Source organism: Sabethes cyaneus, chromosome 2 (genome assembly GCF_943734655.1).
Source record: "Sabethes cyaneus chromosome 2, idSabCyanKW18_F2, whole genome shotgun sequence".
NCBI classification, from domain to species: domain Eukaryota; kingdom Metazoa; phylum Arthropoda; class Insecta; order Diptera; family Culicidae; genus Sabethes; species Sabethes cyaneus.
Genome location: NC_071354.1, coordinates 198,683,950 through 198,699,103, shown reverse-complemented (window position 1 = coordinate 198,699,103; position 15,154 = coordinate 198,683,950). Strand labels below are relative to the sequence as shown.

At 41.4% G+C, this 15,154-nt stretch overlaps 1 protein-coding gene across 10 annotated transcripts in view; it reads right to left on the bottom strand.

Moving 5' to 3' along the window:
• The window catches only part of LOC128738109 (four and a half LIM domains protein 2), a 335,738-nt gene that overhangs the window by 175,960 nt on the left and 144,624 nt on the right, over window positions 1-15,154 (bottom strand). For 3 of the 10 annotated variants that reach the window (XM_053832971.1, XM_053832969.1, XM_053832973.1), the window contains exon 2: window positions 13,468-14,005. The exons of 5 other annotated variants lie outside the window; for them this stretch is intronic. In XM_053832971.1, coding sequence (XP_053688946.1) covers window positions 13,468-13,622 — 155 coding nt within the window. In that variant the 5' untranslated portion in view covers window positions 13,623-14,005. The remainder of the gene's footprint in view (window positions 1-13,467; window positions 14,006-15,154) is intronic. 2 more of the 10 variants (XM_053832970.1, XM_053832972.1) reach the window with 1 other exon arrangement.

Here is a 15,154-nt window from a genome sequence, read left to right as displayed (position 1 = left end):
GACGCATTTATTTTTAGCCCAATTCTCCTAGACTCCGCTTTCGTAGATTGGCTCCGCCATCGCAAAGTTCCTGGCAATAATATCGAAGTCATCTGCAAAGCCTAGACGTTGGCTACCCTTGGTAAAAATCGTGCCTTTCGTTTCGATGCCCGCTCGTCGGATCACCCCCTCAAGAGCGATATTGAATAGCATGCAAGATAAACCGTCACCTTGTCACCCTCGCTGCGTCTCGAAGAGACTCGAGAGTATCCCAGAGATGCGTACGAAACACATTACTCGATCCAATGTAGCTCTGATTAGTTGCGTCAGTTTGTCCGGTTTTCGTGTATTATCTGCCATAGCTTGTCTCGATCGACTGTATCGTATGGTGCTTTGAAATCAATAATGATGTGATGCGTGGGCACGTTGTACTCCCGACATTTCTGCAAGATCAAGAATCTGTCGGATAGTAAAAATTTGGTCCGTAGTTGCGCGAGCCCCCATGAAACCCGCCTGATAATTCCCTACGAAACCTTGTGCTATCGGTGACAATCGGCGTTACAGGATCTGGGAAAGTACTTTGTAGGCGGTGTTTACCAGCGTAATACCGCGATAGTTGCAGCAGTCTAGCCGATCACCTTTTTTGTAGATGGGACAAACCACTCCTTCCATCCATTCGTCCGGTAGTTATTCCTCCTCTCAAATCCTCGAAATAACCCAGTGTAGAGCCTTTGCTAGCGTTTCTCCGCCATGTTTATAAAGCTTTGCCGGTAGGCGGTTCTTCCCAGCGGCTTTATTGGTCTTCAGCAGTCCGATTTCTCGTTTGACTTCTTGGAGATCATGTGTTAGGGCATTACTATCTTCCATGGGCGGTCCTAGGTTAATTTCCGTTCCGCCTCCTTCTGCGACTTCGCTATTGAGGTCTTCATCGAAGAACTGCTTCCATCTGTCGACCACCTCGCGCTCGTTTGCGATTAGATTCCCTCTCCCGTCCCTATACACATGTCAGATTTCAGTGTGTAACCCTTCCGATTTTGGTTCATCTTCTCATAAAACTTGCGCGTGTCATTAGCTCGGAATAGTTGCTCTAATTCTTCACGATCTCTGTCCTCCTTTTGGCGCTTTTTCCTCCTCAGAATCGTAGTCAACTGGTTCCTAGCTCGTCGGTATTTGGCCAGGTGGCAATACTTAGATAATTTTTCCAAGCAGCTTTATGACGCCATCATGATAGTGGAATCTTAGCTCGCTAACAGATGCAAATCTGCACAGCTATTTGGCAATTAGTATGCAGTGGAAGGAGTATCAAATATAGTTAGCTCTGACTCTCTCAAGCCCTTACCTACCGTTTCCTTGAAGATCTGACGATCGATGGCCATACCATTGCTTCTTGTACATACTGGAGCAGCTAAGCTTGAAGATGCGAACTTGAGTACCTGTTCCCAAGGTGCGGGACGGCTCATACAGCGTCTGCCTCGGAGCAAGCGGCTAAATATGAAATTCTGTATCCCGCAAGCTTTACCTAAGATGACACACCCCTAGGACACAGCGGATCTCGCTGCGAATTGGGGGGAACGGCCCATCCGTAGACGTCAAAAGTTGCTGGTACCAGGAACCATCGTTTTTGTACCAACGCGTCGAAGGGTGACCGAAGCAGAAAACGCCACAACCAATCGTTGAAGAAGAGTTACGTACGTCGACTGTGCGCGTTTTTCCAAGTCTTGATCAGGGCTGTGGCGATCGTACATCGCTATGAGGAAACCCTAGACGGACAATCTACGGCGAGGCGAAGATTGGAGGTTATCTTAACCTGGATGAGCTGCGGCAAGCTGAAATAAGCTGCGATGTAGTATGCAGTTTATCGATTGAAGCCTGCATGAAAAGAATTCGTCGCTTTGTATGTCGCAAAGGAGCCCCGGCCGAGATCCATTCTGATAACGGGACCAATTTCCACGGCACGGAAAGAGTGTTGGCAAAGCAGATTCTGCAGGGATTTGCTGCGACTGTGACCAGTGCTAATAATAAATGGCTATTTATTCCGCCATCGGCTCCATACAAGGGCGGCGTGTGGGAGTGCATGGTGCGCTCGGTGAAGTAGGCGATGTTGAGCGCCTCCAACAGTGACCGAGAGCTGGACGACGAGTCACTCAACACCTTGGTCAACGCGGAGGCCATTGTCAACAGCCGTTCCCTAAACTGTCTGTCTTTAGACTCAGAGGAAAGCAAGGCTTTATCTCCTAATCACGTGCTGTTGTGAAACTCGAGCGGAGTTCGACAACCTGCCACGGAGTCGGCAAGAACCCGGTGTCCCGAAAAAATCCACCTCGTCCGAACAATCCTATTTGTGACGATCCCAGATGTGTATTGGAAGACTAGGGCATCCCTATACGGGAGCGGTCGGTGTTAGGATAGTACCCTATGGGGCTAAGCCTAAGAAACAATTCTGTTGTATAAAAGCTTATCAAGCGCTCGTTTCATGGGTATTAGTTCAACAGTGGAATAAGCTATTCTTAAACAAAAAGTATTGTTGGAAGTACCCGTATTCCGGGTAGTACCTCAACTTTTTCTATCTATTCCGATTTTGAACGAAATTAAAATTCGTTTCAGTTTGGCATGCTTTTCTTATTAACTCATTATGTGCTAGAGCATATAAAATTTAATACGTAATTTCAACGTACCTTGGGTCATTATAGGTTTACGGAGTCACTTTGATCGAATCTCTGTACTACAAACAATCTTTGATTAGCCCGACGACAGCTTCAGCTTTCACACGTGAGAAAATTGAGAATATTCCAGAATAATTTCTCCCAGACATGGTTATCATGGCTCGCGAAGAGATAAACCCCATGTTTTGTTGTCTTGAACTTCATAAAGCGGTCAGGAAATAATTAATTTCCAATAACGGTAGTCTTTACAATAGACGAAGAGAATGGTAGAAGAAAGTAATGAAACAAAGGTCAAAATAATATCTCCAGGGAGAGAAAATACCGGAAGGGGAAAGAGCCTAAAGTTAGTTAAGTGATGGTCATTAAGGCGACGCTTATTAAGTTTGTATATCGTTCCTCTTTACCCAAGCAGGAAGATGGGTGAAAATGGTTTGCGAGTGACGACTTTGTAGTAATAAGAAGAATCTTAATGACTTTCACGGCAACACGTATCGTTTTCCAATCGCGTATCCTGGAGTTAGAGGGGCTATTATTTGGGATCTTTTTTCGGTCAAAGTAGTCATAAGTTCATTTCATTATATTGTAATTCCATCGTAGATTCTGAATCCTACCCGTCACATGCAGATATTGGCACTGATTGTTCGTTGATTGTAAAATTGTTACTTTTAAGTGGCACTAGGAATAGTCAGTCGAATACATTGTTACAAACCGGAACTCCAATGTTTGTTCAGCACATAAAAAAGCCAAGCTATTCATATTTCTATTCTTATAGTTAATAGTATTCTCTCAAGTGGTTTTCATTAGCTTTTCAACGAAAGATTTGAGTGGTTAGCTTCCGTTGCCGGGAAGACCCACTTACACAAACTTGAAGATATATCTTCCTACTTGTTCGTGTTTTGTAAATGTTTAGTTGTACTACGATATCATTAACAGGGTTGTAGCTATCTGGAGTAGATAAAATGTTTCTCCAGTTGGGAGAAAGATGTCAAAGACGTATTTACCCAAAGGGTCTACCGTTTGGTTGCTACTAAAACTTTCGTCATCAGTCTAAATCAACGTAATTACTACTTTCACATGATACTATAGGTATGTCCAGACTACCGACCGGCTACGTACCAGAAAACGACACAATCAGAAGAATAGATAAGAGTAGGTTGTGCCACCAGAAGGTATTTAAGATTTCATTGGCGTCCAATGAATAGTAGTTATTGATTTATCATGCCGGTTAGTGAGGTGTAAGTGACCTTGTACGCTAGAAAATTGAATTTTTTTAAATCAGTTTTATTTCGGAAGACCTAAAAACTATGAAAAGACTTCAAGATCAAGCAAATATTCGGAACGCATTGTATTTTATCACCTATTTGGTAATAATCAATGAAACTAAATGAATTCACATATTAACAAGTGGTGAAATTCGGAAAAAACGTTAAGCAAAACCATAAAATGGAAAAAGATAGTCGGATATGGCAATTTCTGGCTGGTGGGACAGGTAATTAAAACGAACTGCTCCTAGTGCAATAAGTTCAACCACTTAGCAGATAACGGGTTGAAAGCTGATGAGTAGAAGACTGCTTCATTATTAAGACCTATTAAGACTTGACATTTTTTCGGTTATAAGATGATTAAATGGATCTTTTCGCAACAGCCTGCCTGGCTTCGCTGTCAGTCGGAGCCAGCCTGGGATGGACGTCCCCGATGAGTCCGGTGTACAGTTCTAACGACACCAGCATAAGCCCACTACCCACTCCTCCGACTGCGCTGGAAGCATCCTGGATCGGTTCGTTAGTGGCGCTTGGTGCACTCGTAGGTATGACCATCTATTGCACTCGTTTCAAACTGTACATAACAAAGTTTAATTTTTTCAAAATTAGCTCCTTTCATCGCTGGATTGCTGGCTGAGAAATGGGGTCGCAAGTTCACACTGCTTGCTGGCTCTGCTCTTTTCACCGTCAGCTGGGTCCTGTTGCTCACGACGGGCACAGTCGGTCAAATTCTGGCAGCTCGGCTGCTCCAAGGTTTCGGCGTAGGATTCGTGATGACCGTGCTGCCGATGTACGTTGGAGAGATTGCCAGTAAAGAGTACCGTGGAGCTATGGGGTCGCTGATGCCTTTGCTGATGGCAGGTAAGTATCGTTAGTTGGTAGGTTTATGGTGAACTTCTTGTTTTCTTATAATTCAAGGTGGAGCTCTGTATGTTTACTCAATCGGACCGTACGTAAGCTATCAAACATTGCAGTGGGCCTGTTTGGCTTTGCCGATAACATTCATGGTAGTGTTTTTCTTTATGCCGGAAACTCCTACATTTTATATCACCAAGGGCCAGTTTGAAGATGCCATCACTTCATTGCGTTTTCTGCGGGGCAAACCAACTGATGAGGTTCAGGAAGAGCTGAAGGAAACAAAGAACTGTATAGAAAACGCAATGAATAGCAAGGCTAGCCTTAGGGACCTCTTCCAAGGCAAAGGTAATATCAAGGCCCTGGTCATTTGTGTTGGATTAATCAGTTTTCAGCAACTATCCGGAAACAACGTGATCGTATTCTACAGTCAAACGATCTTCGCTAAAACGGGCAGCAGTCTAGAACCTGCTATCTCAACGATTTCAGTTTGTACTGTTGCGATGCTTGCCGGTGGTGTAACGCCATTGATTGCGGATCGATTTGGCCGCAAAGCTCTTCTACTGCTTTCCGCTGCCGGAATGTGCCTTGTCCATGGGACCATGGGATTGTACTTCTACATGGATTACATCCAGTCGGACGCAGTGAACAGCATGGGCTGGCTGCCGATAACGTCGTTGATAGTTTTTGTTACGGTTTTTTGCAACGGATTCGGATCAATACCGTGGATTGTGCTGGGTGAGATGTTTCCGGCCAACGTGAAGTCGATAGCAGCTTCGATCGTGACATCCAGCTGTTGGGTGTTGGGCTTTCTTGTGCTGCAGTTTTTCTCACCCTTGGAAGAAGCTGTCGGTTCCCATTGGTTGTTCTGGATATTTGGCATAATGTGCGCGTTGGCGTTTGCGTTTACGCTGACGGTCGTTCTGGAGACCAAGGGTTTGAGTTTACAGCAGATTCAGGATAAACTCAATAAGAGTGAATTGAAATAATTGTAATCTTAGAATTCCAAGAACACTGTAACAATCCTTAAATTTTAAACTATTTTGTTCAAAAGTAAGAATAACTACTTAAGTAAAACAGTAGCATAGACTAATTAGATCGACAAAAACCAATTCAAAGTTTATTTTTATTAGGAAATATTTAAAATAGCTTATTTATGAAGCATTCCCACAAAGAAGTTTAATAAATTAAATATTTAATTTGGACTTTGATGCAAGCAAAGTATTCTGAAATGGTCAAATGTCATTTAGTTTATGTAAAAATGCCTCAAAAAAATTGCACCTTGAGCGGAAAATAACAATGAACTTAATGTTTCAGTTTTTTAAAATTTTGTCAACTGATTCGATGACAAGCAAAAAGATAAACAAATACATTTTTTTTTTGATAAAGCTGTTTTCTAGTCAAGCACTAAGTAGAATTTCCTGTTGCAACTTTATAATCTAACATTAGAAAAAAAAGTGCAGCAATTTTTCAAAAACAAAAAAACAGGAATATTAATTTGACCACCTGCTTTTTCGCTTTATGAATGAATCATTTTTTCTTGTGCGCCGCTGGCGCTGCCGTTAGCATAGCGCTCGCACTCTTGTTTACACGTTCGGACAGCAAAACGACCGAACCAAACAGTTTCCCCCATTCCGACTCGTGTACTCTCACCATGAGTATCAGCCGCGCTTAGATTCCGAAACCTAGTGCGATCAGCGACGACGACGACGACGACGACGACGCCGACGACATGCAGTCAATCGTCACTCGTCAATTCTCGGTTCGGCTATTCCTCGGCTTGTTACTGTTATTGTTGATCTCGCACCATACATTGTTATTTTTATTGGCTACTCAATCTCAGCAGCAGCGCGAGCGCTTCACCCGCTTCTGCTGGCCACCCGACCCGGACTCGGGCCCGGTTTGATATGTTTCTGCCGGGAATGGCCTCCTGGTCGGTTGGGGTAATGGTCACTGATGTGTGTGCGGTCTATTATTTATGTTATACTTTGAGGCACAAATTGTTTTCCATCTTGTTAAACCGCACAATTCTTCACATTTCTCGCCAATACCGGAACGAAACGCGGTTGCTGGCATAAATCAATCGTTTCACCAAAGTTGAAAGCAAGTTTGGCGTCCGCGGCTTATTTCCATGGAGGGTAGATAAGCAGCGGAAGAGTTACACATTTAGATGTGATTGCTTGTAAAAGCCGCAATACATATTTGTTCAAAGATGTTCACCACTGACCTTGGCATTGGGTTCCCCGATTGGACTTGACCAAGTACTAGGAAAAAGTGTGAATATTTGTATACAGGCTATAAAACGAAAATTCAATGTTCGCCAAAATTTAACAACAATCAGCGAATCGGATTTCTAGAATTCTTAGAATTTTTCTATTCTAGGATGCTGCAGCAGGTTGAGCAACAACGATTATTTTTATACAAATGTTAGCAACGTGCCAAATTGTATACTAAACGTCATATAAAAAGTGGTTTAAAAGAGATATAGAGGTACATATAAGTTGCAAATACACATTTTGCTACATATGTGTATAATTTTGAAAACTTGTCACTTGTTTTGTTTGTGTGTTTAATTTGCTTTGCCATTTTATCATTATTAGACTGACATCTGCACAACACCTGAAAATTGTGCAGATTTTTTACGTAAACCATTTAGTGCATGTCATTCAGTGCTGCGCTTTTCTTCAAATATGATGCCAGCCAGAACGTAACATTAGATAGGATAGAGATCATTAACATTAGTACACCACAATTGAGTGCTTCAAACATGAAGGAGCTGTGGTTTCAACAAGACGATGCAACATGCCACGCCCCGCGTGCCACAATCTATTTGTTGGACAAAATGTTTGTTCCCATAATGAACTTGTGAAATTGATCTCCAAGATGATGCTAAAATTGTGAAGTATCACCGATATGCCGCAGATGATTAACACCTTGCATGCAAGACAGCATTTCCCCAAGGTATCACTCCCAAGCAACACAATTAGTCATATAAACAGTTGTCACAACAGGGCTGATATACGGCCTCCATTATTGCGGTAAAAAGTAAACGAAAATTAGAGTCCCCAATTGGACTGAATCAGTCTAAAATGTGTCAACAATACCTTATTCTAATGAAAATGGGTCAGAATTATTTTTCGAATAAATCCAAATTTAGAGCAAGTCGTATGTTCAAATCTCGGTTGGGTGATGCTGCTAGTCTGTAGGATCGTTGCACTAGCCCCGTAATTGTTCTATGCTCTAATAACCGGCTGCGAAGTTTGTCGATAAAGAAATTTCATGTTTTTAAGGACGTTTATACCCATGGCTTGGCTTTTAGGACTGGGACATCGGGAGAACCGACAATACCGGTCGATTTTCCTGTGCCCCAAAAAGTTACAGTGTTATTATAGTGTAAATTGATAAAATAATGCACTGTTCAATTCAGAAGTAGGTTCTAGATTAATCATGTGTTAATGTCCAGAACACGACCCTGCTGACTTTTTCTGAATTCTTTGGTTGGATTGAATTGTAAGTTAATAAAAACATGAATGCGCTCACAGTTATAGTTTTATTATGCATCTAAAAGGCGCAGAAGCAACAATTGAATTTTCAGTAATGTAGCTCCTGGTGTTTATAGCATATTAGAGGATTTCCCTTGAAGTTATAATGTGTGTTAATCACACACTATTTGGATAGTTGCCGGTAGCGTGTAATTGCCACAGAGAGAGAAAGCGTCAGGAGTCGTTTGACAGCTTCCCGCGTAAATGGGATGAGTGAGGCAGTTCGTGTTAGATCGTGTACCGCTGGATATCACAAGTAACGCTATGAAAAGTCTGTTGCAAGAATTTTTATTATTACTGTGGCTACAAGAGCATTAACAATGAGATTCTATCATTTTTTATTCAATTCAGACGATTTTGTAAATTAACTGTTTGGATCAAATTCCTAATCACTAATGGAGAGGGAGTAAATAGTTGTCAGCTGGCTTGGCGCAATGTGGCTCGTCATGTTTTAAGCAGTCGTCTCCATTTAACTCGATCCTGGGCCACTATTCTCCAATTTCACAGTCGACTTAGAAGTCGCAAATCTCTTTCGACCTAGTCGAGCCATCTTGCACGTTGAGTCCCCCTGTTCCTGGTGCCGTTGGGGTTGTTGAAGAGAACTGTTTTTGTCGCACTGTCGTTCGGCATCCTTCCGACGTGTCCGGTTCACGGTAGCCTTCCGATTTTCGCCAGATGTATGATGGGAATCTCCCCAAGCAGTGCCTGTAGCTCGTGATTCATACGCCCCCACCACTCTCCGCTTTCAGTTTGTACTCCGCCAAATATCGTTCGCAACACCGTCCGCTCGAACGCGGCGAGCGCGCGTGTCCTCCGTTAAAAGCGTCACAGTTTCAAGCCCATCAAGAACTACCGGCTTGATAAAGGTTTTGTACATTGTCAGTTTCGCACAGTTGGCGTATGCTTCTTAATCGTAGTGTTTTGCGAAGGGCAAAGTAGGCTCGATTTCTCGCTTGAATGAACCGTTGGATGTCACTAGTGTTGGTATCCGTGGTCACCAGCAAACTCAAATCCACGAATTCATCTACCACTAGTTCTAGTTCGTCGCCGCAACGGTTATCGTCCGCTGGAGACACGCGTTTGTTTTCTTTAAGCCCCTGTCTTATATAAATAAATAAATATTTGGTCTTCGATGCATATATTTTTAGCCTCCCTCCCTCCCCCTAGACGCCGCTTTCAGTCTGCCGCAGATTTCATCTGCCGTCGCAAAGTTCCTGGCTATGATACCAAAGTCATCTGCATAGCTTAGGAGTTGGCTACCGGCATTAGGATAAGCCGTCACCTTGTCTCAACCCTTGCCACGAGGGACTCAAAGGGACTTGAGACTGTTCCCGAGATGCGCACGAAATACATCACTCAATCCAATGTAGCTCTAATCAGTCGCGTCAGTTTATCCTGGAAACTGTGTTCGAGCATTATGCGCCATAGCTAATCTCGATCGAGTATATCGTATGTTGCTTTAAAATCAATAAAGGTGAGATCCCTACCAGCACGGTTGTTATAAAGTAGTTGTGGTAACCGAATTATGATTAATTTCAGTTGTAATCCGGTTGTTTAAACCAAATGGACCTAAAGTGTGCTACTTGGGATGCGTGGCCACGTTGCACTCCCAATATTTTTGCAAAAGATCTGTCGGATGGAGAAAATTTGGTCCATAGTGTCGCGAGCTCCCATGAAACCTGTCCGATATTTCCCTACGGAATCTTGAGCTATCGGTGACAGAAGGCGTAGTAGGATCTGGGAGAGTACCTTGCAGGCGGCGCTTACCAGCGTTATGCTGCGATAGTTGCAGCAATCGAGCTGATCACCCTGTTTGTAGATGGGACAAACCACTTAATTCCTCCGATAGGTTATTCTCCTCCCAGTTGGATTGGATTTGGATTTGGATTGGATTGGATTGGACTAGGATTTGGATTTGATTATGGATTTGGGTTGGATTTGGTTTGAATTTCGATTGGATTTGGAATGAATTTGGAATCGATTTGGTTTTGATTTGGATTTGGATAGGATTTGGATTGGATTTGGATTGGATTTGGATTGGATTTGGATTGGATTTGGATTGGATTTGGATTGGATTTGGATTGGATTTGGATTGGATTTGGATTGGATTTGGATTGGATTTGGATTGGATTTGGATTGGATTTGGATTGGATTTGGATTGGATTTGGATTGGATTTGGATTGGATTTGGATTGGATTTGGATTGGATTTGGATTGGATTTGGATTGGATTTGGATTGGATTTGGATTGGATTTGGATTGGATTTGGATTGGATTTGGATTGGATTTGGGTTGGATTTGGATTGGTTTTGGATTGGATTGGATTTGGATTGGGTTGGATTGCATATAGGTCTTTGACACGATATTTGGATAGAATATTTGTCTGAGATAACTATTTCAATAGGACACTTGTATGGGACATCTTGATGCGGTGTTTGAATGAGTATTCCGAACAATTCTTCTGCAGTCAAAGCCTTTGAACTATTAAAGAAAATGCCAGGAGAAGATAAACAATACATAAAGAACCTGAAGTCCTGATTAGGGTCGGAAATTGAAAGAAAAAGAGGAAACATTTGAGTTCACTCTCTTATGAGATATGTTTAGCCATTTAGCCATGTTTAGCCATTCCATGGCAAACTTAAATGAAGTCGAAGTGTATGCTATAATTTGATAAAACCACAATAATTTCATAGATTTAATACAAGCTTCATTTTGATACATTGACCACAGACAAACAGACGAGACACTCGCGTTAATTCCATCGTTCCATCCAATCAAAACCATTTTTTCAAAAAAGCAAAGTTTGGCGCGCACTACATCATAAAACCCTTCAAATGCAAGGTACTCCGCAACATGTATAACAAAGGGTGCTTGTGTGCAAGTAAAATGTGTAGGACGATAGTTTTTAAAGGATTTTCTTCTATGTGTCATGTCAGTTCGTCAGTGCCATTGACCGCCAAATTTTAAAGCAAACTGTATTCGCCACGCATTTTCAAAAAATAGTCTTGAAATAGCGATATAGATCTGCGTAGCTCCCAGCGCTTTGCATAGTCAACATTCATTAAATACAAACACATGTAAATGTACCATACTGAATGTTGTGATTCTACAGCCTAGATGAAAATTGATAGTATTTAGAGCACATAAACAAACTACCTTCTCCTTCTGTCGTTCAACAAAGCAAAATAAATAAACGTTTTATCGTAAGCCCACCGGACAGAAAAAGATATCAATCACTGGGAATTTCAATCTTCCAAATTCGCTGTTTACAGCCCAGTAAGTAGCAGGGAAATAGCCTCCAGTTGATATTTTTCGAATCATTGCTTGACAAGATCATAGCTTGCATTGCATTTGTGGATTTAAATCGCACCCTGTTGGGACAAGGGAATTTGTCACTTTTTTTTCTAAAACGAAAGTAATCAAAATCACAAAAAATAGCTGGTGTATTAAACTGTTGTCCCTGCCTGGGAAGCAAGGGGGTTCACGAAGGAAATATATAGGAATATTTTACCTTTTTTTTTGTATGGACTCATCACTGCGACCAGTATAGTTAGATCTATTGTGATATCGCCCGGGTGTTTGCTGTATGACCTGCACTGCATTTATTTGCTATAATCGCTATTGAGTGAGCGATATGCTTATTGAATTTCATGCGTGCTTGTGTGTAATTGGGTTTTACCCTTCTTTCAATGCTTTCTCTACTTTACCCACCTTGTTCCACATGATAGCGCTGTCCCCAATTATAGCCATCCCTGGCACTGCACACCAGTGCATTTAACTATAAGGGTCTCATTTTGCACTGTCAATAGGCCTTATTGGGATAACATAGAATGCAGCATTAAGGAAGGGTAAATGAGGGGCCTGAGAATAAACCAATGCTAAAAGTCACTTTGAACATCGAATGGCTTGATTCTACTAAGATTCGAACCCACGACCATTCGCTTGCCAAAGCAGACTCGGTAACCTTGCGGCTACAGAGCCCCTCAATATTTTACCTTGAAAATTTTCGTCAATTTTCACGAATTAGTGATTGAAAAAGAAAGTTATAATAGATATCACATAATTGCTACATCTATTATGAGTCGATCGGTGTCTAAACCATGAAAATCCACTCATTATTAGCAGACTCATTGGTGTTCAAAACCTTTCAATTTTTCGTGACGGTAACAAGAATCTAAATTATGGAATTATGTAATGGACACCCTGTGGTAAAATGTAGTTCTACCTTAAAAACATAACTCTTCATTATCGATAAAATGTTCAGTCGGCTGTTATAGTACAAAATGATAACGGAGCTATTTAGTGGGTTGTTAGACCAGCATCGTACCTCGAAGCTAACTGGGAGGGATAGTTTGTAGAAAGATAGTGTTCGTGTGATGTAAAGACAAAGAGATACCATTATACTAAGTTATCAAATAGAATTCAGAAATCGCTGAGGTGATATACTCTCGTGAGTCCCTGATTTATTTAATGATTCGATAGTTATAGACTATCAAATTTACTGTGAGAAATAGACATGACAGTCCACCCGTTTTGAAGCATCGGCTTATGACTTTGCAACGGAAAGTTTACCATCAAAACCAAGCACTAAAACAAAATGTTATATAAACAGAAATGGTTCCGTATTGCTTCTATGAGAAACAGCGGAATACTTATTATTCCACAATATTTTTGTCAGGCTCAATTAGTGCTTTATTCAAGTAACAGTCTGAGTCCTTGTTCGCATTTTTAACACGACCTGATAACAAAATTTATTGGAATCATTATATAAGTGCTTATTCAATGAAAAGTTTTCGATTTTGTCTATCAGTTTCCGAATAGCGATGAATAGCATAATAAAATCAAATTTAATTATTAAAAATTAAACACTTCGTATCAAAATTTGATCTAGTTTTGATTGACATAATTGATAAAAAACGAAAAATAATATCTTTCAAGACTAAAAATAAGTAAGGTTGGGCTGTTTGAATAACATGACAATAACATGACTGCATACAATATTTGAACTAACATATTTTTATTAAGGGGTCATTTTTACCGCCATAGAAGATATGAAAATACATTGAGGAAGCTGGAAAAGCATAGCTCACAACCCTCAAACCTTAATTTATGAATATTTTTGAAAGCAGTAATCATCTGTACTAGCAAAATGCCGTTTGCAAAATTACCTTAACACCAAATCGTACAACTCCTGCTGATCGAACACCTTACAGTACGCGTGAAGCACCTTCACGCAGGCATACCGCATTCCGGACCATGGTATCAGCGGGCTTCCGAGTACTTCCCACAGCGGACAATCGATGTGTCGCTGCAGGTCCAGCATATCCGTTCGCCACGCACTCCCACTGGGTGGCTAATCGCTGCCGGATCGTTGCGTGGCCGTTTCGCCTTTTGCTTTAAACACTTTCAACACTTTTCACCACCTGAGAAGCAGCACGCCGTCGCGTCGGTCGCGTCACTGACTTCAGCTCTCACAGTTTCACTTTTCTTCTTCGGAGTCGTCCCACGTTCCGCCGGGACATGGGATCGGCTTTCTAACATCCGTTTACTTGTTTATGTTTTACCTTTTTCTGTTCCGTTTGAAATTTTCTACCCAGGCACTCCTTTTACACTAGCGTAGTGAGTGTCCCGCTGACAGTGTCATTCACATGCACTAATGAATGCTCTAATTTCCAATTTATCACTGAAACGACTGATTTGCGAACGCTGATTTGAATTGCACATAAACAGAAAATAAAATACGAATAATTTTGCAATGATTTAACACTTTTTCACGTCCCACCTCTGTTCTGCTCTGATGCGGCGGCTCGGTGCGGTTGCCCCTTTTCCTATCGCTCGCAATTTCACATACCTAGCTTATTGTTATTTCGTTTGGTGCGGGAGAAAATTGGAAAACGGATCAAAGCGCGGATACACAGATTCGATTCGCACGGTTTCTGCAGCAGGAAAGATTCCGGCCATTTGATTGAAACACGAAAGTAAATCATCCCGTTGAACGGATGGCAAATAAACAATGGAGACGCTCGGTTTTTTAAGGTTCAATCCAACAGCGATATTTAGATTTATTTGTATGTATGTTATTCTCTTGGCTTGGTTTGTAGCATGCTAAGCATCTGGTGGAAATTGATTTGTAAATGGAAAATTATTGCCAATCGTGTTATTGTTACGTTTGTTTATCGTTACAACAGTTGCTGTCACTGAGAACGTTCAGGGGGTATAAATAATTTTAGTTTTTCTCAACTCCCAATTTCCGATGTGTAAGAAAAGTATAAAGCTTGTTGATAAACATCGAGTGAATACATTTTGGTTTTAGTTTTACGCATCATGAAGATTGTATATCCAATAAGAGACAATCAATGCAAAATTTATCTCCGAGCATTCACACTGTGTTGAAATTGAATGGTCGAACATATGATAAATTGCTGCCATTGCATATATCTACAACTTTTCTCTTCAGGTTTGACATATTTGTTTTTCTTTTTCAATCGGCTGTGTTCCATATGTGCCAATGTGCAGGTTTGAACTCGATAGTGAAACAGCTTTTACAACTGTTGTCTATTGGAAGTATCTATACGCATACAGACGTGGTCGTTCTACAACTTTCCAACTGGTTCATGTGCAAGCTCAAGCAAACAAACAAACAAATGCACTACCAACCAGCCAGCGTATGTTCGCCAGTCCGATCCTAATCCTCCAACTGCACATATGGGCTGACATTCACGTTATTTAGAGCCTGGCACTAATACGTTGCCGATGAATTATGACACCGGCAATACGTCGCAATGACTGGCTGCAAGTTTACATTTATGTATAACGATCTAAAATACACGTGGCTTAAAGGTGAGATATTGCAGC